Source organism: Anomaloglossus baeobatrachus, chromosome 5 (assembly GCF_048569485.1).
Source record: "Anomaloglossus baeobatrachus isolate aAnoBae1 chromosome 5, aAnoBae1.hap1, whole genome shotgun sequence".
NCBI classification, from domain to species: domain Eukaryota; kingdom Metazoa; phylum Chordata; class Amphibia; order Anura; family Aromobatidae; genus Anomaloglossus; species Anomaloglossus baeobatrachus.
Window position 1 is genome coordinate 270,062,795 of NC_134357.1, and position 27,222 is coordinate 270,090,016.

At 44.6% G+C, this 27,222-nt stretch overlaps 1 protein-coding gene across 1 annotated transcript in view; it reads right to left on the reverse strand.

The window, feature by feature from the left end:
• Window positions 1–365: 365 nt before the first annotated feature.
• LOC142309964 (membrane-spanning 4-domains subfamily A member 4A-like) overlaps window positions 366–27,222 on the reverse strand; it is a 163,236-nt gene continuing 136,379 nt past the window's right edge. Inside the window, exons 6-7 of the mRNA XM_075347437.1 lie at window positions 16,328–16,450; window positions 366–844 (exon numbers count right to left, since the gene is read on the reverse strand). Coding sequence (XP_075203552.1) covers window positions 740–844; window positions 16,328–16,450 — 228 coding nt within the window. The 3' untranslated portion in view covers window positions 366–739. The remainder of the gene's footprint in view (window positions 845–16,327; window positions 16,451–27,222) is intronic.

Genomic DNA, 27,222 nt, shown 5'->3' on the forward strand with positions numbered 1-27,222 from the left:
TTGCTGACTACTCTGCTGCCCTCTAGCGGGCTTTCCAGCTTGCTGTTCATTTAGGTGAGCTGCACTGCTTCCCTTTGGTGCAGCGTTACATTAATGCAGGCTTGTTTACTGCCCTATCGCCCTCTAGTGGTTGGTCTGCTAACTACTCCCTGAAGCAACACTCCCTGTTTGCTTCAGTGTCTCCCATAGTACAGCATGACAGGTGCCCTCTTAGTTTGCATTTTTCGATACCTAAAATCAGCAAGATAAAAAACTGAAAATCATGGGAACTTGGCCTTAGAGAGTCAGCAGGGTGTCAGATGGGAAAAGGATACTGGACACCCAAAGAGGTGATGTGATGTAAAATTACAGAATCGACTTTGTACTTGTTATACTTTAATACCTTATTTATTTAGATAATCACGATCCAGAATAACACAAATTTGGCATGCACAGGGTTATAAAGACGTGATACTGTATCATTTTTAAAGATAATCTAGGTACATAGTCCACAATTATGAGCTCACATGGTGAAGTTATGGTGATATTGATAAGAAATGGTGATGATCTCTGAATATGCCACGCACACTAGATTTCACTTGTAGAAGGAATCCTATTGCATAATAACACATTTTTATATATTTTTTCACAGGAATGTAATTATAGCAGTCATTTTCACCTACATATTTTTATTTTATAGTAATCTCTGAGTCTTCTTTCCTAAAAACAGTAAAAGCATCAGTAGCTTGAATTTTTAACATCAATTTCCTTTTTGACCATATGGAGGAGGTGAAACTGGGAAGTCTGGAATATTTGGTGGATAGGCAGAGGGAGACACTGGGACCACATTCTGGATCACAAGCATCTGTAATAGAAGAAATAATAATGTATTATATTGAACTAATGCTAGCATCCCAAATATAGACATTTAAAAACGCATTAAAGATGAGAAAGTAACAAAATAAAGAGTATTCAATATTTCTTTTCCCTGGTGATCAAAGGCAGAAGCATCAACAGTCAGCCTCATGTTAAAGTGGCAGAAAAGTTGGGACAAAACTAAATATCCATTAAACTTGTGATTTGTGAGAAATATATGAATACATAAATGCAAATAATAAAAGTATTTAACTCAGCATATAAAATGTTCAAAGAGGACTTTTCACCAGTTTGAGCATGCTAAACATCATGGAATTCTGGCTGCAGAGCTTAGTAATATATAGTTGTTTTCTCTTTAATTTCTCCAAGTTGTAGAGATATTCGCTTGTAAAGTGTATGTTATAATTTATGATAAGTCAAAATGGATGTTACCAGAGATTTATGTCTGAGGGCGTATACTTCTTCCCCTGAATGAGGTTGACCAATTAGAAGCACACAGCATAATGCATGGGTGATAAAAACACGGCTTCCTCTTTCTACTGATTCCTCTAGTTTGTAGAGATATAGTAGAGTTGAGTTATGTATCATTACAAATACATCCAGATCTCATATGCTATGGAGAGAGGGTCAGAGCTGACAGCACTGTGAGAAGAGATCTGGAAGTGTTTGTAATGATACATAACTGAGCCCAGCAGTATCATTACAAATTCTCCCAGATCTCATAACACAGCAGACAGTGTGAATGGATGATGATAAGAGCTGGCAGCACTGTAAGATGAGATTTGGGAGTGATACATAGCTCTGCAGTTATTGTGTAGCGATGTAGCAGTACTGAGTTATGTGTCATTATTAACATTTTGACAATCTCACCACACTGACTGTCATGAGATGAGATCTGGAAGTGTTTGTAATGATATGTAACTGATCTCTGCAATATCTCTACACAGTAGTTGCAGAGATCAGTGAGGAGATGAGGGCTGTTTTGTTTCTCTAGAGATGAAGCTGCTGGCTTATGACTGGTCAGCCTCAGCGGAAGAATCACAAACCCATACAGAAAAATCTCTGATAACACCCAGTTGAACTAAAACACAAATTTTATATGCTATCTCTACAACATGCTCAAACTGGTGAATGGTCCTTTTTAAATTAAAATAAATAGATAAATTGAAAATTCTAATTAAAACATTACCAAACTTATGAAATTAATTAATTATTTAAGAATGGAATCAGGACAAAAAATGACTTTGAAAGTATGATAGATAATATAATAGATTAACTATTTTAGTATACCTATTAAGCCAAGTAGTAAGAAGTTATCCTGACAGGCATAAAACACTCCAATAAAATTATTGCTGTGTATTATACCAGCAATCAAGAGAGAGCATGGTCTAATCCCTTTGTGGGAATTTATAGAAGTCTTAAACAAGTTTAATACACTATTAAGCAATCTAAAAATTAAAAAGTATGACTCTCAGAACATAGCAGATTACAATAATTTTATTATGCAACAAAAAACGTAAAAATATATGTAAATATATTCATAGCCCTCCAAATAATGTAATGGCCCCCACATAGTCCTCCAAATAGTATAATGAGTCCTCATATAGCCTTCCAAACAGTATACTGGCCCCCCACATAGTCCTCCATATTGTATAACTTGCCCAACGTACTTCTTCATATATTATAATAGGCCCCATATTGTCATCCATATCGTATAATGCGTCCTACATAGTTCTTCATATAGTATAATGGCCAGCACAGTGTACTTGTGAATTAAAAAAAACAATACTCACCTCTCCCCATTCTCTTACTGCTCTGGGCTCGGCAGCGAGTGTCCTGAAGCTCTTCACTGCTCGGCACAACGGGCATGATGAAGTAAAGTCATCACACCTACTACGCTGAAAGGTTAGATCACAGATGCCAAGGGATTGCCTTCACCTATTTCAGCATCAAGGATGTTGATAAAGTTGGACGTGCGATGACGGGTGGCCAGTGCTCGGGATGACACTGGCCCCCTGACTCAGGGGCCCCATACTGGCTGCATGGTCTGCCGCCATTGCGGTATGCCACTGATTAGTATTTAAATGACCCCATACATAGATAAAGCATACCTCCCAACTGATGAAGAAAGGAAAGAGGGACAAACTATTTTTTCTTTACCCCGCCCCTAGACACACCCATTTGTCAGTAAGGGTCATTCAGCAGATGCCCTGGACTGTTCATTCATAGTCATAGCAGCCAGAATTGTCTTATATTTTTTTATGTTCACACGCAGAAATCCTGTGTTTTTTGTTTCTACCTCTGTCTGCACCAAACTACACAATAACAATCTTCTCTGCTTATTCCATATTTTTTATGCCTTTTCTCCATTATGTAATGTGTTTTTAGTTCAGATGCGAATCTGCGTTTTTTAGTGTATTTTATATTACAGAAAAGTTTTTTCCATGCATTTTATTAAGCTTCACATAGAAACCTCCAGAGAAAAAAAAGCTCCAAAACCAAAGTTCAGCAGCGTCTTTTCATAGAATCTCATCCACTTTTCTTGGACAATTAAACACAGCAGAATTTATGTGCAAAAAAACAGCAGCAGAAAAAATGCAGCATTAACACTACATGTGAACATGGACTAAATATCCAAGCAAAGTGGATGAGACGTCATGAAATCTCCGCCCCTTTTGCGTCTAAAGACGCTGCTGAACTCTGCGGTTTTGGTGTTTTTTTTCTTTATAAGCTTCAAGATTTACATCTGCACCAAACATGTATCAAATAAGGTGACAATGCATAAAAAATACCGCAAACACGCAATAATCAGAGGAGATTGTTATTGCGCTCGTGGTGCAGACACCTGCAGCAAAAACGCAGCATTTATGTAACGTGTGAACACGGCTTCAGCAATACATTTTTATTACATTTTTTATGGGTTTTAATAAAGAAAAATAATAAATTGCGCCTTTTTTTTTACTCCATTTACCGATCCCCATAAATAACCTGATCACTGTCTTGTTCGGGTCGTTACGATTACAGGGACACCAAATATGTCCATGTTATTTACTGATTTGTGATGTTTATTATTTTATAAAAAAAAAGCGCAATAAAAAATATATTGTTCACATTTTTCTATTATATTTAGTAATTTTATTAGAAGAAAAAATAAATCTCTTTTCCTCTCCCTCTAGAATATAGGAGATAGACACGCTGCTCTGTACAATGGATCTCTATGTCCTGTGTAATCTCCTGTGTATGAGGCAGCATTGTAGGTTTATTCATATAAAATCCTCCCTCTAACATCATCATGCCTTATGGCTCAACAGCTAATACAGCTAGGAGGGCTGATGGGCACATGTTTGAAAGTTGCTGGTTTGAATCCAAGAGGGGGAAAATAAAGAAAATGTTTTTATATATATATTTGTTTTTTTTCTCATTTCTTTATAATAGTTTTATGGGAATAAATGATACTGACTCTTTCCTTTACCTACAAAAAGATGCAATATCTATCTATCTATCTATCATGTATCTATATATCCATGTATCTATCATGTATCTATCATGTATGTATATCCATCTATTTTCTATCATGTATCTATCATGTATGTATATCCATCTATTATCTATCTATCATATATCTATCATTTATCTATCTGTCTATCTATCATGTATCTATTTATCTATCATGTATGTATTCATCTATCATGTATCTTTATATCTATCCTTCTATCTATGTATCTATCTAATTATCTTTCATGTATTTATTTATCTATCATGTTTGTATTCATCTATCATGTATCTTTCTATCTATCTATCTATCATGTATTTATCTATCTGTCTATCTATCTATCGATCTATCCATCTACAGTCATATGAAAAAGTTTGGGCACCCCTATTAATGTGAACCTTTTTTCTTTATAACAATTTGGGTTTTTGCAACAGCTATTTCAGTTTCATATATCTAATAACTGATGGACTCAGTAATATTTCTGGATTGAAATGAGGTTTATTGTACTAACAGAAAATGTGCAATCCGCATTTAAACCAAATTTGACTGGTGCAAAAGTATGGGCACCTCAACATAAAAGTGTCATTAATATTTTGTTGTTCCTCCTTTTGCAAAAAAATAGCCTCTAGTCGCTTCCTGTAGCTTTTAATGAGTTCCTGGATCCTGGATGAAGGTATATTTGACCATTCCTGTTTACAAAACAATTCCAGTTCAGTTAAGTTTGATGGTCGCCGAGCATGGACAGCACGCTTCAAATCATCCCACAGATGTTCAATGATATTCAGGTCTGGGGACTGGGATGGCCATTCCAGAACATTGTAGTTGTTCCTCTGCATGAATGCCTGAGTAGATTTGGAGCGGTGTTTTGGATCATTGTCTTGCTGAAATATCCATCCCCTGCGTAACTTCAACTTCGTCACTGATTCTTGCACAATATTGTCAAGAATCTGCTGATACTGAGTTGAATCCATGCAACCCTCAACTTTAACAAGATTCCCGGTGCCTTGGTGTATTGGCCACACAGCCCTAAAGCATGATGGAACCTCCACCAAATTTTACTATGGGTAGCAAGTGCTTTTCTTGGAATGTCGTGTTTTTTTGCCTCCATGCATAACGCCTTTTTGTATGACCAAACAACTCAATCTTTGTTTCATCAGTCCACAGGACCTTCTTCCAAAATGTAACTGGCTTGTCCAAATGTGCTTTTGCATACCTCAGGTGACTCTGTTTGTGGCGTGCTTGCAGAAACGGCTTCTTTTGCATCACTCTCCCATACAGCTTCTCCTTGTGCAAAGTGTGCTGTATTGTTCACCAATGCACATTGACACCATCTGCAGCAAGATGATGCTGCAGGTCTTTGGAGGTGGTCTGTGGATTGTCCTTGACTGTTCTCACCATTCTTCTTCTCTGCCTTTCTGATATTTTTCTTGGCCTGCCACTTCTGGGCTTAACAAGAACTGTACCTGTGTTCTTCCATTTCCTTACTATGTTCCTCACAGTGGAAACTGACAGTTTAAATCTCTGAGACAACTTTTTGCATCCTTCCCCTGAACAACTATGTTGAATAATCTTTGTTTTCAGATCATTTGAGAGTTGTTTTTAGGAGCCCATGATGCATCTCTTCATAGGAGATTCAAATAGGAGAACAACTTGCAAGTGGCCACCTTAAATACCTTTTCTAATGATTGGATACACCTGCCTATGAAGTTCAAAGCTCAATGAGGTTACAAAACCAATTTAGTGCTTTAGTAAGTCAGTAAAAAGTAGTTAGGAGTGTTCAAAACAAGAAATTGATAAGGGTGCCCATACTTTTGCACTGGTCAAATTTTGTTTAAATGCGGATTGCACATTTTTTGTTAGTACAATAAACCTCATTTCAATCCAGAAATATTACTGAGTCCATCAGTTATTAGATATATGAAACTGAAATAGCTGTTGCAAAAACCCAAATTGTTATAAAGAAAAAAGGTTAACATTAATAGTGGTGTCCAAACTTTTTCATATGACTGTATGTAGCTGAATAATCTGCTTCTGGTTTTTCTGCCTCCAATACAGAGGTGATGATTACCAAATCTTCCTATGTCTTTCAATACAGGCAGTAGCTTAAAGGTAGAGCTGCTGCCTAAGGGCGTTGAGTTCATGAGTTCGATTCCCAGTAAACCAGAGCAGATGAGAATTTACTGAACTGAGTTAATTTATACACTTCACTGAGGGGAGGAGCCAGGACAAGACCAGCAGGATAGTGACTAGTGGGACTGCAGGAGAGAGCCCTCAAATCGGGACAGTCCTGCTGAATCTGGGACAGTTGGGAGGTATGGATAAAGTATTGTATTTAAAGACTTATAGGCCATTCTATGCTCCCCTAGCCTGTAAGTCTCTTTAAAATGGCATGTCACTTTCCACAATGAAACAAATGACCCCTTAGAACCCTGTCAGAGATATCTCATCCAGCCAAATTAAATCTAATCTTTTTCATTGAGGTGGTGCAAGACCCCGAAATATGTATCTGCAAATAGGGATTCTGGTTTGGCTTTTATCTTAAGTCACATGGCTAGGCTTGTTAATGGGTTGATATTGATTTTTAGGATTGCTACTTCCAAAAGGAGGCACTATAGTTTAAGGGGTACTTTGCACGTTGCGACATCGCTACTGCGACGCACATCCGGCGCCCGTAACGACGTCGCAATGTGTAAAGCCAAGATGCGCCGATAAACCATCGCAAAAGCGTAGTCAATCGGTGATCTGTGTAGTGTCGGTCATTTTCATAATGACGCACCAATAGGAGATACGATGTTGTTCCTCTACCTCCACCAGCTATGCGGAAGGAAGGAGGTGGGTGGGATGTTTACGTCCCACTCATCTCCGCCCCTCTGCTTCTATTGGTCGCCTGCCATGTGACATCGCTGTGACGCCGCACGACCCGCCCCCTTAGGAAGGAGGCGGGTCGCCGGTCAGAGCGACATCGCAGGACAGGTAAGTACGTGTGAAGCTGCCGTAGAGATAATGTTCGCTACGGCAGCTATCACAAGATATCGCATGTGCGACACGGGCGGGTACTATTGAGCTCGGCATCGCTAGTATCAGCTAGCGATGTCGCAGTGTGCAAAGTACCCCTTAGTCGTCTTCTTGGAAGAGTCAATTTGCAATAGTACAAGTAAAAATATAAAACTGTAATAAATATTATCAGATTTTGCTTTCTTCTTCTCCTTGACTGATCTCAAAATTCTCAATTCACAGGAAAAATCTGATTATAATTAAAGCAAGAAGAAAGACAAGGAGTTTGTTGACTAAAAGCAAATACATTTTATTGAAAAATAAGAATGTGTGAAATAATAGGTAGAACAATATATTAAATGGCGAATAAGAAAAAGATATAGAAGGTATAAAAAGCATACCGCAATAACATGCAACACGTTTTGCCCTTATCTATAATAGGTAGGTAAATAATGCAACCATAGAACATGAACAGGACAAGTATAGGGGAAACGAACACTATTGGTGGCCATACTATGTGCAAGATATTATGGGTAAGGCTGGAGTCACACCTGTGTGTGACTTACAAGAGGATTGCATCACACTGCCCAGATTGGCCGTGGTTCTCCTTACAGGAGCGTAACAGATGTATGTCTATGCAGCTGACATGTTCCTATCAGGAGAGCCGCCAGCCAGTATAGGCAGTGCAATGCGATCCTGATCCAAGCCACATACAAGTGTGGCTCCAAGCTTACCCATAATATTTTGCACAAAGTATGGCCACCAGTAGTGTTCATTTCCACTATACTTGTCCTGTTCTTTGTCTTTGGTTGCATTATTTACCTACCTATTATAGCCAAGGGCAAAACTTGTTGCATGTTACGGTGGTATAATTAGATATTTGACCACTGTGTTTATCACTTGTATATTCTCTTTATACCTACTATACATACTATATCTTTTTCTATAGACTGTTTAGCTGGCAGTATACTGGTATTCGCCATTTGATATATTGATCTACATACTATTAACCCCTTAGTGACGGAGTCAACTTTGACCTTAAAGAGGTTTTCTACGACTTTATCACTCCCTTGCCATATATCATAGCTCTTCAAAATAATACCTTTTGTAAAATACTTGTATTGCATGTATTGCTTCTAGGAGCACATCTCAGCAGGGATTATATAGTACTTAATTGTCATGCAGATTCTTCTTCCATCTCTGATACTTTTACACTCAGAAATGAGACAAAATGAAAGTAAGTTGTCACTGGGCTCTGTATAGTGGGTGTAGAAGTTTTCGAGTGAATGACAATTAGTATGTCTCCTTGCCTCACACAAGCTGAGCTGACAGTTTCATTCAGCAGTAACAGCAGGGGCCGACACCTCTGCTACTGAAGTGCTATGATCTGCATTTCAAAAGCAAAGGGTTTAGGTAATCCAATTGTGATGCCCCTGGACTAGTCAGGTCGTCACAGGGTACTGCACGCTCTTTATCTTCCAGTTCAGGACTCAACCCCCCATGGTTCTGGGTTCCCAACTTGCAGTACTGCCTCCACCAGTATCTAAAAATCCTAATCATGCCTTGCACCACACCCTGTCAGGCACCCCAGTGGGCTGCTAAGCTGGAATAGGGCCGCCCACCTAGGGGTCAGGCAGGGAGGTGGGAAGTGACAAGTCAGTTTGGTGGTAGCCCTCGAGTTGTGAGGAGCTCAGCGGAAGCTGGGAGTTGGAGCTTCCAGAGGAACGTAGATTGGGTTGCAGATGGTGGTCTGGACCCGGAGGAGTCGGAGACCCGGTCGTGGGAAATTGGGACTGGGTGATGGCTTAGTCGAGGAGGATGGTCAGCATCTACAGTCCAATAGCCGGTCTGGGGCCGAAAGCATGTCGGGGTACTGGACCCTAGATCGGGGAGAAGCTTCAAGCAATTCGAGAATTAACCTGCGGAGGACAGGGACTTTATGGACTGTTCACACAAAACTCAGAGATCGGGGGCACTAGCACAATGAGGGGGATAGGGCTTTCCAAGCAAAGCAGCCCACTGAAATCCTAAGTGTGAGCTCCTGAGAGCAAGCTCCTCTGCTACCCATAGTAGGGAGCGGGGCCACACAGCTCCATGCTTACGGGCCATCTGTGCAGGCTATAGACCACCGGGCAGTGCTGCAGGGGATGGAACCCGGACAAGCTCCCCAAGAGGGCAGCGGCACCCAGAGACTTGGTTTACTACATTGTCAGTGTCTGCTTTTCTTCTGAGTGAGTACCCGATTAACCCCTACTACCAGCGAGCCTGCGCTCCCATCCCACCATTCGGGGTACCAGGGCCTTTACCCATGGAGGATAACATCATCTGGCTGCCCCACTCCATCACCCCGGGTATTCTCAACGGCAGCGGCGGTACTCCCTATTACCACACACCATGGGTGGCGTCACAAACTATCTAACTCCCCTGTAAATAACCCCCCATCACGTTTCGGAGTGACACAGAGCCCCCGGGTACCGAGACCCTCGAGCCACGAGTAGGGCCCCCGAATCTGAGCAGTTCGACTGCTGCTGGTGCAGGACTGGTCCGAAACACAATCACTGATGTGAATAGCTGAAAATCATTTATATTTGCATAAGAAATACCGTGACAGAGCTGTACTGGCCATCTGGCAAATGCCAGATTAGCTAGTACCTACCCTGGGTTGCTCTGACACTTGGTATCTCCCAATATCTTTGGCAGAACTGTTTCTATGGCAATACGTTTGGGTGGAGAGTGCTAAGTGTTGCCTCACAGGCTGCATCAATACATGATGGACCTTGTTGTATTAGCACACAGCAAGCCCGAGGAGGGGAATAGATGGATGTAAACATCAGAGCTGCTGCTGGGAGACACCAAGTAATGCTATCTGCATGATACAGCTTTATATTACTATAATAGAAGTATGGGTGCATTTTGTGGCACATAGCATGATTGTTCAATAAAAAATTAAATGACTTAGGCGGGATTTGCACGTTGCGACATCGCAAGCCGATGCTGCGATGTTGCACGCGATAGTCCCCGCCCCCGTCGCAGCAGCAATATCTTGTGATTCCTGGCGTAGCGAACATTATCGCTACGCCAACTTCACATGCACTCACCTGTCCTGCGACGTCGCTTTGGTCAGCGTCCCGCCTCCTTCCTAAGGGGGCGGGTCGTACAACGTCAGAGCGACGTCACACGGCAGTCGGCCAATCAAAGTGGAGGGGCGGAGATGAGCTGGATGTAGACATCCCGCCCACCTTCTTCCTTCCATATAGCCGCCGGCAGCAGGTAAGGTGATGTTCCTCGCTCTTGCGGCTTCATACACAGCGATGTGTGCTGCCGCAGGAACGAAGAACAACATCGTACCTGTCGCGGCAGCGTAATTTTGAAAAAGTCGGAGCCTACACCGATGATACGATAACGACGCTTTTGCGCTCGTTAATCGTATCATCTAGGATTTACACACTACGATGTCGAAAGTGACGCCGGATGTGCGTCACTTTCGATTTGACCCCACCGACATCGCACGTGCGATGTTGCAACGTGCAAAGCCGCCCTTAGGGTAGTGGATAATGTCTTTAATGACCTGACCAAATTTTTTAACTCTGTCCAGTGTCAGTTTATGAGGTTATCACTCTGGAATGCTTCAATAGATCCCAGTGATTCTGAGAATGTTTTTTCCTGACATATTGTACTTTATGTTAGGCCTGTGACACACATCCGTGCCGCCGGGACGTGTTTGCAATTTTTTACACGTACCGGCGGCACGGAGACACGTTCAGCAATGCTACCCTATTGTAGCAGGCACATACACGTAAAACCACACGGAACGTGTGTCCGTGTGCGTTTGTACGTGTGTGCGTTTTTCTACACGCTGACATGTCAGGTTTTCTCCGGCAGCACGGGTGTCACACGGCCCGCACCACACGGGTGTAGTGTGGATGCGGTCCCGTGTGACACGCGCCGGAGAAAACACACGTGTCAGACAGAAAAAAAAACCTTAACTCACCTTCTCCAGCCCTCCTGTCTCTGCCGCTGCTGCCTCTTGCTGCCGACCGCCGCTCATTATTCTCATTTAATATTCACTTTACTGCCTGGCAGCAGCAGCAGCGGGGAGACGGCAGGACTGGAGACCGAAGATCAGCACCACGGACAGCAGGAAGGACCACGTGAGTATGTAAATAACCTGTTCTCCGTATGTTATCACGGATAGCATGCGGAGAACACACGTGGCCCGCACTTACTTACCTGCACGCAACACGCAGGGAAAATACGTGTCTCTCGGCACGTGCGTGATTTTCACGTGAGTGTGTCGGAGGCCTAAGTGATAGATTTAGGTTGGTATTTTTTGTGTTTATTTGTGAAAATATCAATTTTTGAAAACATTTTGAAAATTGTGCAATTTTTAAACTTGAAATTTTTATGTCCGTAAACCAGTCATGCTGTACAAAATAATAAATAACATTTCCCATATGTCTACTTTACATCTGCCTCATTTTTCAGATGCCAATTTAGTTTGTTAGGATCTTAGAAGGGATAAACATTTATCAATAATTTCTCATTTCTTCAAGAAATTTACAAAACCTGTTTCTTCAGGGACCTATTTAGATTAAAAAAGGCCTTTGAGGGGCCTATATATTGGAAACTCGACAAAAGTGATACTTTTTAAAAACTGCACATCTCAGATCCTTCCATACTGCTGTCAGGAAAAATTCTAAGGGCGGCTTTGCACGTTGCGACATCGCACGTGCGATGTCGGTGGGGTCAAATCGAAAGTGACGCACATCCGGCGTCACTTTCGACATCGTACTGTGTATATGCTAGATGATACGATGAACGAGCGCAAAAGCGTCGTTATCGTATCATCGTTGCATTCACCGACATTTCCATAATGCCGGTGCCGCGACAGGTACGATGTTGTTCCTCGTTCCTGCAGCAGCACACATCGCTGTGTATGAAGCCGCAGGACCAAGGAACATCTCCTACCTGCCGCCGGCGGCTATGCGGAAGGAAGGAGGTGGGCGGGATGTTTACATCCTGCTCATCTCCGCCCCTCCGCCGCTATTGGCCACCTACCGTGTGACGTCGCTATCACGCCGCACGACCCGCCCCCTTAGGAAGGAGGCGGTTCGCCGGCCAAAGCGACGGTCGCAGGGCAGGTGAGTGCATGTGAAGCTGGCATAGCGATAATTTTCGCTACGCCAGCTATCACACGATATCGTACCTGCGACGGGGGCGGAGACTATCGCGTGCGACATCGCAGCATCGGCTTGCGATGTCGCAACGTGCAAAGCCCGCCTAACCCTTCAGGTGCTACACAAGAATTGTGTGAAAAGTGCAAAGTGGAATGAAAAAAAAAATTGTAAATTTGACTCTAAAATTTTGTATAAGCCCCATTTTTTTCACTTTTAGAAGGGTAAAGTTTAGTATGACAAACTGGATCCCACAGTGTGTTACCCAGTTTCTTCTAAGCGCACTGATACCCCACATATGGTCAGAAACCTGTTTGGGTAAACAGCAGGGTGCGAAAGGGAAGGAGCACCATTTGAATTTTGGAACAAGAATTTGGCTGAAATAGATTGCGGGCACCATGATATAATTATGCTGTATGGAAGGATTTTTGGGGTACCCTTAAGACTATATGGAAGGTAACGAGGGAAGCGTTATACTATATGGAAGGCATGTGGGGGCCATTAAACTATTTGAAGGTCTATGTATTGGGCATTATAGTATTTGGAGCACTATGAGGGTGCATCTATATTATTTGGAGGGATATGTGGAAACCATGGTACTATATGCAGGCCTATGTGGGAGTCTTTAAACTTTATGGAGGACTATGTAGAGCCATTTTGCTATTTGGAGGACTATGTAGGGTGATAATAAAATTTGAAGGGCTATGTGTGGCTGGATATATTATTTGGAGGGCTATGTGGTGGCCACTATACTGTATGGAGGGCTGTATGGGAGCTTTTATACTTCATGGAGGGCTTTGTGGGCGCTAATGTACTATATGCCGCGTTATGTGAGGGGCCATTATACTGCTTGCAGGGCTATGATGGGGCCATTATAATGTTTGGAGGATTAGTGGGGCCATTATACTGTATGCGAGCAATTATACAGTATAAAGAATTGTGTGGAGTCAATTAAACTGTGTGGAGGGCTGTTTGGGGGCCATTACGCTTCTTGGAGGGCTGTGCGGGGCTATGCTGCTGTTTGAAAGGCTGTGTGGCAGCCATTATGCTGTTTGGAGAACTGTGTGGAGTTATTACACCATTTGGAAGGGTGTGTGGTGGACATTATACCGCTTGGAGGGCTAGTAGAGGCATCATATAATGTGGAGAGTTGTGTTGGGGCTATCATACTATTTGGAAGGTTGTGTGCGGGCCATCATACTTTGTGGAGGGTTGTGTTGGGGCCATTATACTGAATGGAGGGCCATTATACTGTATGGAGTGTTGTGTGGGAGACACAGTTGCGGTATCATACTGTGCATGTGAAGGGTATTGTGGATGAATTTATTGTGGAGGTATCATCCTGTTTTTGGGGGTACTTTTGTTGGCATCATACTTTGCGGGGAATCTTGGAGCTTTAATAGGAGGAAAATTATTTTGTAAGAGCTGCAAAGTTGTGAGGTATACTCTTCTTTGACCCTTCCAAATATTATTGTTTATTTTTTAGGGGAGGAAACAGTTAGAACTTTTGCTAGGCGCCCCATGATTTCTATGTATGCCTCTGGTAGTCAGTGAATACAGAACATTACATATATTATTATTATAATATTACATCAATGAGACCTTTTTGCCCCTTTCTGCTACAAAGAAGATGAAAGTTGCTACTGGTAATGTTCTGAATACAGATTTTACCCGTGAATTGAGAACTTTGAGAATGAATGATCAGACCTAGTTGAAAAAGAAGTACATTTCTATGATAAGATATATTTCAATGTTTCTTATTTTCACATGTACGATTGATTTGTTCTGAAAATGAAAATGACGGTTACTCTTTAAAACTTTGCTTTGGGCCAAGAAAAAAGAAAACAAAAAAACATGGCTGCTTTAATATAGATATGAATGTTTTATTTTGAATTTCAGCAGCATTTCAGTGATACTTTGATAAGCTGGACCTCAGCGAGTTCTTCCCATGCCACACACTTCAAATTGACAAGTCTCTTTTTCAGTCAAAGACAGTAGGTTATGGAGAGTCCACTAGGGACCTTTCTTGGATTAGTCAGCCAAGACACATATTTCCGAGCTGAGCCACAGTGATGAGCGGTGACGTCACTCAGATTATTTGCGGTTACAGCTGGGGATTCCCATGGTCCTTCACCTGTGACCGCAGGTAACCTGACTTCAGGTGACTTCATTTAAACTCATTGACCTCACCTCAGTTCACAGACCTGCATATCCTGCCAAAAAACCCGCTTTTTTGCCAAGAGATATAGATTGGGTGATGAAAATTTTACACAATATTCCTGCAAAATATCTTGTAGCAAAAAGGACCATCACTATCGAATCAAAACATGATGTGGTTTTGATGGGGTTTTTTTTGCCAGAAGATGCAGATTTGGTGCAGGAATACGGTGTAAAAATGTTAGCAGCAAATCTACATCTGTTGGCAAAAGCACTTTTCTGCCAGGAGATGCAGGTCTGTGAACTGAGGTGGGGTCACTGAGTTTAATAAGGTCACCTGAGGTCAGGTTACCTGCGTTCACATGTGGGGGACCATGGGAATCTCCAGCTGTAACCGCAAATAATCTAAGTGACATCACCGCTGATCACTGCAGCTAAGTCTCTGCATGAAGCACACAGCATGCGGAAATGTTCTGTGCCCACGCGCTGTCACTTCATTAATGTAGCAGAGCTGGAATCGTTGTGGGATTTGCTGTGGATTACATTGGAGCTGTGTGTTTTGGGGTTTATAAAGGGGAGAAAGAGGGGGGGGTTGTATTTTATTTCAAATAAAGGATTTTTTCAGTGTTTGTGTTTATTTCTTTTCACTTACAGATTAGTAATTGGGGGTCTCATAGACACCTCCCATTTAGTAATCTATGGCTTAGTGGCAGATGTGAGCTGTCATTAACCCCTTATTACCCCGACTGCCATTGCACTAGAACAATCGAGATGAGCCAGGTAAAGTGCTGGGATTGTTACATCTAATGGATGCAACAATCCTAGTTAGTTGTAGGCTGTTATTTTTAGTCTCGGGCCTAATAACCATCGGTCTCCCCGGCTTGAGAATACCAGCCCCCAGCTGTGAGCATTATCATGGCTGGTTATCAAAATTGGGGGGGGACCGCATGCTGTTTTTTTTATAATTATTTATTTAAATAATTTTTTAAAAAGCTGTATGTGGTCCCACTTTTTTGATACACAATCAAGATAAGCAGACGTCTGAGGGCTGCAGCCTGTAGCCGTATGCTGTATCTGTGCTGGGTATCAAAATATGGTGGAACCCTACTCCAATTTTTTTATTTAATTTTTTACACTATAGAGATGCACGCAGCATCTGTGATGAAAGCAGTCAGACACACTGTCACATAGGATGGGGGCTCATCTGACTGCAATAAGAGACGCTGGGACTGCCGGTGGGCGGAAGAAGTAGTGAATATGTATAAGGGTTGAGGGTTAATGAGCGGGTCCAGGAGTAGCGTTACAGCACTGGGGGACACTGGTAAAAGTAACGCTCGTGCTCTAATCCCCCTATCCCTTCTACTACCATTTTAAAGCGCCAGATTCTGGTCCGCATAGATTTATATGGGGAACAACGTCCAGTCAGAAATCTGGGATTAATTCCACGCTGAATCTGTTTTTTTTTTTTTTTTTAAAATCATTTGGACCCAAGTATCTGTGGGTTTGCCTATCACTATTCAGGACCACTAGGAGAGAAAGCAGAAGACCATATCAGAACATCCTGTGTGCCAGGAAAATTGGGACTTAAAATTACAAACTAAAACAGCTACAAACAAAAATTAAATTATATTCAGCGAGCATATATTTGACTTACTGAGGGGACATTTGATGGTACTTTATCCAGAGCACGGCCACTAAATACAGCAAGTGAAACAGTCACACAGAACACCAGCACGTTTAAAATCAAGAGTATAGCCAACAAGGCATATGCTGCACCCTGAAAAAAAAAAGAAATATACAAGTCCACTCAGTACAACTGAATTATCAAAAGCAACCAGAATGATGGTTCTAAAGTGCTCTACATACAATACATGATATGCTTTGGTGTGTGTGTTCATACAAATGTATGTAGAGTTTATACAGCATGTACATTTTTTTTATATATATATATATATATATATATATATATATATATATATATATATATATTACACTGTATATACAGTTAGGTCCATATATATTTGGACAGAGACAGCATTTTTCACATTTAGTTCTGTACATTACCACAATGGATTTTGAATAAAACAATTCAGATGCAGATGAAGTTCAGACTTTCCGCTTTATTTCAGTGGGTTTAATAATATGATGGCATAAAAATGTGGGGAACTAAAGCATTTTTTAAACCTAAATCCATTTATTTCAGGGGCTCAAAAGTAACTGGACAAATGAAATACTTGGAAAAAAAATGTTAATTTCTAATACTTGGTTGAAAAACCATTGTTGGCAATGACTACCTGAAGTCTTGAACTCATGGACATTATCAGACCCTGTGGCTCCTCTATTTTAATGCTCTGACAGCCTTTACTGCAGCGGTTTTGACTTGCTGTTTGTTTTGTGTTTGTTTGTATATGAGGTTTAGTCTTTAACGAGTGAAATGCGGCTCTATTGGGTTGGGATCAGGTGATGACTCGGCCATTCAGGTATATTCCATCTCTTTGCTTTAATAAACTTCTGGGTTGCCTTTTCTTTATGTTTTGGGTCATTGTCCATCTGTATTATGAAACGCCGACCAATCAGTTTGGCTATATTTGGCTGGATTTGAGCACACAATATGTCTCTGAAAATCCCAGAAATCATCTGGCTGCTTCTGTCCTGTATCACATCATCAATAAACACTAGGGACCCAGGGCCACTGGCAGCCACCATGCATGCCCGGCCACAGGGCCGCCATCAGGGCATTACTAGTGGAACTCCTGTAGCGGGCCCGGTGAGCAGCAGGCGGGAGGGGGGCACGGACACGCTGACAGGCCCCTCCCCTTTCATTCCTCTGTTCCCGGGCCCCAGCGCAGGGGGCGTCGACAGTACACTTCGCAGGGCGAACTGGTCGTGCAGTGAGCAGGAGGCGGGGCCTGGACACGCTGACAGCCCGGGCCCCTCCCCTTTCATTGCTCACCGGGCCCCATGGGCAGGGGTTTGGGACGTTGCTTTGACGGCACCTGCAGTCGCACAGGGTCACCAAGCGGGAGTGGGCCCCTAGAGCCTGAAAACGTACTGGGTACGTCATAGCTCCCTGGTACGTAAGGACCCATGACGTACCCAGTACGTCATGGCGAGATCGTGGCCCTGGTGGCTGCGATCGCTGCAAATATCTTAGATTCGGGGAGGAGGGGCCCTCTGCCTGACCTCAGGAGGGGTGGTGTCTCCTCCCCGGACCTAAGGAGTCTGAGATTGGCTGAGCGGCGTTCGTCAGCCAATCACAGCCACTGTAATGTTCCAACCATTGAAAATCTCTGAAACATTAAAATCCAGCCCTGATCAGTGCAGCTGTAGCACCGATCATTGGCTGGAGCTGGGTGACCTCAGTTTCACCCGCCCCCAGCTCTGATTGGAGAGATCGGCCTTGTGACCGATCTCTCCAATCACTGTGGATCTGGGGACGGTGACCACTCCCCTCAGCTTCACTTCAGCGTCCGTGGAAGGTGAGGGGAGTGATCGGTAAGTTTAAAGACACTGTCTCCTTTCAGCCGCCGCCATTTCCCCAGCCCCCACCCATCAGCCGCCGGCTGCAGCAGTCACTGCCCCTGATCCAGCAGCACTGAACCCATCTGCTGCCTCCCCTCCATCTGCCACCCCCTCCCCCATCAGCCGCTGCCGCCCTCCCTCATCTGCTGCCCTTCTCCCCTTCCTCCATATGCTGTGACCCCACCCCCTCCTTCTGTGACCCCACCCCCTCTTTCTGTGACCCAACCCCCAACTGCTGTGACCCCCCACCTGCTGTCATCCCCCCACCTGCTGTGAGACCCCCCACCTGCTGTGAGACCCCCCCACCTGCTGTGAGACCCCCCACTTGCTGTGAGACTCCCCCACTTGCTGTGAGACCCCCCCACTTGCTGTGAGACCCCCCACTTGCTGTGAAACCCCCCACCGTCTATCCGTCCCTCTGTCTATCCGTCCCTCTGTCCCTCTGTCCCTCCGTCCCTCTGTCCCTCCGTCCCTCCGTCCCTCTGTCCCTCTGTCCATCCGTCCCTCCGTCCCTCCATCCATCCGTCCATCCGTCCCTCCGTCCATCCGTCCCTCCGTCCATCCGTCCATCCATCTATCCGTCTCTAATCTATCTGTAGCACCCAAGGGGCAGGGGTTAAATGTTACTCGTCGCCGGGCCGGTGATGTCGGGTCAGGGGGATGTCACAGGTGGCCCTGCCCAGCTTCGTGGCCCCGAGGTGTACAATAAAAGGGGATTTGGATGATGGTGGGGGAATGATGAGGATGATAGTCTTGTGATGCCACCTGTGGTACGTGGCCAGGGATTAGCCACCGCCACTGTCGCTGTCCTCCGGGGCGGCTAGTATTGCAGCAAGGATGGTTCTTCTCCCCACAGGTGGAGCTGGGCCCCGGGGAGGATGATGAGGAGAGTAGTGGCCGTTGGTGCCGAAGCGCGAGGCGACGGCAATCAAAAGGCTTAATAAGCTGCTGTGGTTCCAGTCGTTATGGGCCCGAGCCGATTCCAGATCCGTTGAAGGTTAGAACCGGTACGCTGGTCGATGGGCCCTTCCTTCTTGTGCCTTTACAGATTGAGCCCCAAGCCTGATGCTGCTTGGGATTCCCGGTTCGTGTAGTGCTAGCTCCTGTCCCATGTGTAGGTGACGCGGGGCCGCTGTGGGGCTTGACTGTAATCACGACTCCGGACCCTATGTGGCACTGTGCTCCGGGATCTCGTGGTGGTCAGAGGGACATGCAATCCCCCTGTCCTGCAGATCCTGGTGATACAACGTGAAGTCTGTTCCACCCTAAGGCTCTGCACCCTGAACCGCACCGGTCCCACTCCTGTCCTCTCCTGCTGGAGAACACTCTAACTGTTGTGTAAGCTCCTAACTCCCCCTGGTGGCTGCTCCTCCCCCGGTCCGCTGTCACTAGTGGGTGGCCGCCCCCCATGTTTGGTGACTAGCTTAAGACCCGACCCTAGCCTGGTCCCCAATGGGGAGGGCAACCTGGTTGTGTATATGAGTTTGTGTTGTCGAACTGGTACCGACCTCCTCTGGATCCAGGATGAGTACTGCACCTTAAAGGGAACCTGTCATCAGAAATTTAGCTTGAAACCTAAAAGTTTCCCCCTCTGCAGCTCCTGGGCTGCATTCTAGCAAGGCTCCTGTACTTTTTGTGGCCCCTTTTAAACCAAATTAAATACTTTATAAACTTGTACCTTTTGCTATGTAAATTTTGTAAATCGTCCATAGGGGCGGGCTCTCTGGTGACCGTTGCTGTTCCTCCAGCACATTGACGCCGTCCCCCTACTCTCCATTTCATCCATCAAGACGCCGCCCACTGCGCCCGAGGTCCCGTGCACGCCAGGATCGCTGGTGACGCGTGTCACAAGCACGAGATTATGGGCGGTGCTGTGATTGCATCGCAAGTGCCCGCCCATAATCTCGTGGACGCGCTTTCCCCCACTGCCTCCAGCATTCTGCGCAAGCGCTCGCAGGCCAAATGACCCATTGTCACCTCCTTCCCATCTTACCCTGCAGCAGGACAAGATGGGAAAGAGGTGACATCGGGTCATCTGGCCAGCAAGCGCTTGCGCAGAACGCTGGAGGAAGAGGTAAAAGTGCGGTCACGAGGTTATGGGTGGCACTTGCTGATGACACTCACAGCGCCGCCCATAACCTCGTGCCTGCGCAAAACGTCACCAGTGGTCACACGTGCACACAGTGCACAGTCCCGCTACAGTCGCACAGCACATGCGTGGGACCACGGGTGCCCAGAGGCAGCGTCCTGAGATATGAAATTCAGCGTTGGGGGGCGGCGTAAATCTGCTGGAGGAACAGCAACGGTCAGCAGAGAGCCCGCCCCCATGGACGATTTACAAAATTTACATAGCAAAAGGTACAAGTTTATAAAGTATTTAATTTGGTTTAAAAGGAGCCACAAAAAGTACAGTAACCGTGCTAGAATGCAGCCCAGGAGCTGCAGAGGGAGAAACTTTTAGGTTTATAGCTATATTTCTGATGACAGGTTCCCTTTAAGTGAGGTGAAGTACCCTGTGGTGACTGAAGCCTCAGGGGCGCCATGTATCCATCTATCTATCTATGAGTCTATCTAGGCATCTATCTATCTGCTGAAAGAGCCTTAAAGGTAATCTGGTTTTTGCTCCCCCATCTGAGAGCAGCATAATGTAGAGACAGATATCCTGATTCCAGCGATGTCACTTACTGGGCTGTTTGCTTTCATTGTGATAAAATCAATGTTTTCTCTGCTGCAGATCTAGCAGTTATACAGAGCTCATGAATATGCTGGACTACCTGCAGCATGACAAGTAGCCCTGTAATGATAATCTCCTGTTGATTAACCAGTGATGTTATCAAAACTATACTAAGCAGCCCAATAAGTGACAATCGCTGGAATCAGGATCTCTTCCCCTATGTTATGTTGCGCTCAGATTAGGTGTTAAAAACCTGGTGACAGATTCCCTTTGAAGGGGTTGTCAGGTCTAAATCCACAAGTCTGCATTATCAGAATTTGGTTTCAATTAGTTTAAAACCTGTATGTGACACATTCCCTTAAAGAAAAAAAAATAGATATACCAAAAATAAATGTATACCAAAGAAGTTAGATTTAAAAAGAAAAAAAAGTTAGAGTAAAGTAGGGCCCGGCCAAAAGAGTCTACCTTGTTGTGGTGGCAGGCTTAAAGAAATCTTTTGGCCAAAACAAAATCTGATGGCTGCGTGTGTGATACGGTGTTCAGTGTAAAGGGTTAATGTGTGATTGGTGAGGCTGTAGTGCAGAAGTGACGTTTTCAAAGAGTGGCGGTGGGACTGTGGAAGATTCGTGGGGTGGAGGCGGAGCTGGGGTGGAGGCGGAGCTGGGGCAGAGGTGGAGCTGGGGCGAAGCCTCAAGGGGGCCCCGAACTTTTGCCAGTATGGGGCCCTGAAATTCCTAGTGGCAGCCCTGCCCGGCCATCACACTGACTCCGCCGTGTGTTACAGATGATGTGGTATGTGTTGGATCATGAGCTGTAGCATGCTCCATACTTTTTTCTTTCCATCAATTTGATAGAAGTTGATCTTGCTTTCATCTGTCCAAAGAATGTTCTTCCAGAACTGTGCTGGTTTTTTAAGAATTTTTTTTTTTTTAGCAAAGTCCAATCTCGCCTTCTTATTCTTGAGGCCCGCGCAGTGAACCCTCAGTATTTTCTTTTATGCAGTCTTCTCCTTATGGTATATTTGGATATTGATATGCCTACATCTTGGAGAGTGTGGTTCACTTGGTTGGATGTTATGAAGGGGTTTCTCTTCACCATGGAAATTATTCTGTGATCATTCACCACTGTTGTTTTCCATGGGCGTCCAGGTCTTCTTGCATTGTTGAGGTCATCAGTGCTTTCTTTCTTTCTCAGTATGTACCAAACTGTAGATTTAGCCACTCCTAAAATTGTAGCAATTTCTCAGATTTTTTTTCTGTTTTTGCAGATGAAGGATGCCTTGTTTCACCTGCATGGAGAGTTCCATGTATACAATGGGTACGGAAAGTATTCAGACCCCTTTAATTTTTCACTATTTGTTTCATTGCAGCCATTTGGTAAATTTAAAAAAGTTCATTTTTTTTCTCATTAATGTACACTCTGCACCCCATCCCCCATCTTGACAGAAACAAAACAGCAATGTAGAAATTTTTGCAGAGTGTACACTAATGAGAAAAAAAAATAACTTTTTTGAATTTACCAAATGGCTGCAATGAAACAAAAAATGAAAAATTTAAAGGGGTCTGAATACTTTCCGTACCCACTGTGTATATATATATATATATATATATATATATATATAATGTGCCTCCCTACCCCAGTAATGTGTATGCCCCCAGTACTGTGTGTGCCCCCCAGCCTCCTCTGTGATTTATATACAGCAGTCTCCATTAGAGATGAGCAACCCGGCCGTGGTTCGGCTCCAGTTCGGTTCGCCGACGGAGGTCTCGTTCGAGTTCGGTTCGGCGAACGTTCGACGAACCGAACTCGAACCGCATAGGAAACAATAGGAGGCAATCACAAACACATAGAAACACATTATAAATGTACACATACAGTTAATAAACATTGCCATAACACTTACCGGTCCCCGCGATCCCTCCTGCACTCTGTCTCCTGCCGCTATTCCATCCGATGATCGCTGAATCCTCCCGGTAACCAGCACTGCCAGCAGTGATGCAGGACCTATCGTGACGTGAAAAATAGCCATGTGACCAGTCACGTGCCTGTTATCTCATTGGCTACAGACTGGTCACATCTCTACGACGCGTCATGTAGGACCTGTCATTGCATCTCTCTGTTACACGGTGCACGTTTGTGTATCGCCGTGTACCGGCGACATGCTCTAGCTCGACTCCCCGCTCTGCTTCCTCGTTCCCTTAAGGTACCGTCACACTAAGCGACGCTCCAGCGATCCCACCAGAAACCTGACCTGGCAGGGATCGCTGGAGAGTCGCTACACGGGTTGCTGGTGAGCTGTCACACAGGCAGATCTCACCAGCAACCAGTGACCACAGCCCCCAGCAAGCAGCACGCGTGGAAGTGATGCTGCGCTTGGTAACTAAGGTAAATATCGGGTAACCAACCCGATATTTACCTTGGTTACCAGCGCACACCGCTTAGCGCTGGCTCCCTGCACTCCTAGCCAGAGTACACATCGGGTTAATTTAACCCGATGTGTAGTCTGGCTATGTGTGCAGGGGGCTGGCACTGGTAGCGTGAGAGCGGCGGACGCTGGTAACTGCGGTAAACATCGGGTAACCAAGGAAAGGGCTTCTTGGTTACCCGATGTTTACCGTAGTTACCAGCGTCCGGAGAAGCCGGCTCCTGATCGGCTGACACAGCCGGTCAATCACGGAGATCACCGTTGCCATAGCAATGCGCTTGGTAGCGGTGACGGGGACGTCCCGCTACCAGCACGCAGCGGCACCGGAATCACGTGATCGGAGCAGCGTTGCTATGGCAACCCGTGCCACCGCTTACAGCCGGGAGCCTGTGGTCACTCTCACAGAGTGATTTCTGCACAGAGCACAGCGTTTTCCCCCATGCAGCTGTGCTGTCTGATGGAGCAGAGCTGCATGTGTTGAAGGGGAAAGAAGACAGAAGAGCAGGATCGTGGAGGGGTGACAGGGGGTAATAAAGATGGAGTCTCTAATGTGTCTGTGTATTTATTTCTATTAAAGTATTTTTTCTCTGTGTGGTGTTTTTTTTTAACCCTTTATTGGAGATTCTTAATGGCCGGGTCAAACGTGCCTGACATTAAGAATCTCTGGCTTAATACTGGCTAGTAAAACAAAGCCAGTATTAACTCATGATTACCCAACAAGCCACCCGGCTCCAGGGCTGTTGGAAGAGTTGGATACAGCGCCAGATGATGGCGCTTCTATGAGAGCGCCATTTTCTGGGGCGGCTGCGGACTGCAATTCACAGCAGAGGGGCCCAGAAACCTCGGGCTAACCTGTGCTGTGGATTCAAATCCCCAGCTGCCCAGTTGTACCCGGCTGGACACAAAAATGGGGCGAAGCCTACGTCGTTTTTTGTTTTTTTTTTTTAATTATTTCATAAAATTCATGAATTAATTAAAAAAAGGGCTTCCCTATATTTTTAGTTCCCAGCCGGGTATAAATAGGCAGCTGGGGGTTGGGGGCAGCCGTACCTGCCTGCTGTACCTGGCTAGCATACAAAAATATGGCGAAGCCCACGTCATTTTTTTTGTAGTTTTTTGGCAAAAAAAATAGAAAATGCTTCCCTGGATTTTCCATTGCCAGTGAAGGTAACACCAAGCAGTGGGGGTTAGCAGCCAGTAGAGGCTTGGATTACCCTTAGCTAGCAATACAAAAAATGCAGCGGGAGCCCATATATATTTTTTTTAATTATTTATTTAAATAACTAAAAACAAAAAGGGCTTCCCTGTATTTTGATTGCCTGACATGACAGTGCTGTAAAAATAAATCTTTAAAAAAAATGACGTAGCGCTCCGCAGTATTTTTGATTCTCAGTGCAGATAAAGCAGACAGCTATGGGTTGCCACCCCCATCTGCCTAGCGTTACCTTGGCTGGCAATCAAAATACAGGGAAGTTCATTAATTTTTTTTATTTAAAAAATAGTTAAAAAAAAAATGATGTTGGGTCCCCCCATTTTTGATAGCCAGCTAGGGTAAAGCAGACGGCTGTAGCCTGAAAACCACAGCTGGCAGCTTTACCGTGGTTGGGGATCCAATGTGGAGGTCACCCCAGGCTTTTTTTTATAATTATTTTATAAATAATAATAATTACAAAAAAAAAGTAGGGTCCCCCCCAAATTGGATCACCAGCCAAGGTAAAGCGGACAGCTGTGGTCTGGTATTCTCAGGGTGGGAAGGTCCATAGTTATTGGGCCTTCAGAGCCTAAAAATAGCAGGCCACAGGCACCCCAGACGTGGTGCATCCACTAGATGCGGCAATCCTGGCGCTTCACCACAGCTCATCCCGTGCCCTGGTGCAGTGGCAAACGGGGTAATAAATGGGGTTGATACTAGTTGTAAAGTCACCTGACATCACGCCCAGCAGTTTGTGATGTGATGGTGTCTATCAGATACCTGACATCACAAACTATCAGTACTAACAAAAAAAATGGACAAAAAAAATTTATTTGAAAGAAAACTCCCCAAAATATTCCCTCTTTCACAAATGTATTGTAAGGAAAAAACGGGAACGTATCCCCCATTTTCTAGGAGTGCAGACTCTCCATGTGAGGAGTGTGGGTGCAATGAATCTGCACCCACTCTCCCCGGGTCCACAGCAGCAGAGTCCATGTCGTAACGGTTGCTACCAAAGCTGCAATGCCCTGCTCATGAGGTAAGGGCATAATCAGGAGAACTATTCTACATTTCCAAATATTGGTATTTGCTGATATTATTGCTATTCCACCTACTATATATTGGGGATAGGATCTTGGAGATGGAATACCCCTTTAAGTCCAGTTATCCAGCTGAATGAATACTAAACAACAGAGCTCGCTATTTAGATGTGTTTTCTTGTGGCGTATAACGGATTCTCATGTTTGGTAGTCGTTCAGCAGGGCAACTATAAAATCAAATCCCTCCATTTGGAAATGTAGTATATAGCTCTCCTGATCAACTTTGTTCCTTACCTCATGAGTAGGGCATTGCAGTAATAATAATAATTTATTCATTTATATAGCGCTATTAATTCCACAGCGCTTTACATATATTGGACACACTGTCCCCATTGGAGCTCATAATCTAAATTCCCTATCTGTATGTCTTTGGAGTGTGGGAGGAAACCAGAGTACCCAGAGGAAACCCACACAAACACAGGGAGAACATACAAACTCCTTGCAGATGGTGTCCTTGGTGGGAATAGAACCCAGAACTTCAGCGCTGTAAGACTGCAGTGCTAACCACTGAGCCACCGTGCCGCCCATTTAGCTTACAGATGCATAACCACCACTCACTGTGTCTGAACACAGGAACTTGAGCTGACAGCCGTTCTGTGCATGCGGCAGCGTCTATTGTGAAGGAGAGGGCCATGGGGGATCAACGCTGCACAGGTACCGTGGGACACCGGGAAACACCGGTGGGATTATAGGGGGTGACCTGGCAGGGCCTGGGGAGGAGTTTTTTGTCGCATGTGTCATAGCACATGCGACAGAAATCAGAGGAGTAGGGTGAATGCGGCCGTCGCGCTGCTGTGCGCGCGGCCATCTTGGATTTCTGGGAGGGCATCAGGGGGGGCACTTTGGCGACACCGGGGGACCGGAGGGGACCGGGTAGGAGATTTATCATGTTTGTTCATGCCAGATGGGAGATAAATAATTTTTTACCGACACTGTCATTTACTGTAACGTGATCATCGGTGTATGGTGTATACCTGTGATCACGTGAGCGGGGACCGGAAAAACCGTCCTGAATCATGATCTCCAGGGTCTCAGCTACCCCTGAAACCCTGGAGATTTTCTGACGCCGGGGGGCGTTATTCACTTATTTCTGCCTGCTGTTTATAAACAGCAGATCAGAATAAGGCTACATTAACACGACCGATCCATTTTTGCGGTCTGCAAAAAACAGTCCGTTTCCTTTCATGGGTGCATCCGTGTGGCATCCGTTTCCATTCCGTAGACGGTCCGTATGTCATCTGTTTGTCATCCGTGTGCCTTCTGTTTTTTTAAGTACTGCAAAAAAACTGAAGGAGGGAAAATACATAAATTTACCCAGGATCCTTAGCTTCAACCTACATGCGGCGGTCACATGTTCACTCCAGTGCCATTTTCTACTGCTTTTCACAGCGTAGAGCGCTCTGGTGATTTTACAGTGCTTGTACACTTCATATCAGTCTTTTCTGTCATTATAATGGCAGAAAGACACATAATGTCCCACTCTCCTGCATTTTGTAATTTTGCACCCTTTGGTGCCTTTCATGTGGCACTAAGGGGTGCTTAGCTTTGTATTTAGCCAAAAAAATGAAAAAAAATGACGTAGGGTTCCCCCTATTTTTGTAGCCAGCTAGGGTAAAGCAGACGGCTGCAGCCTGCA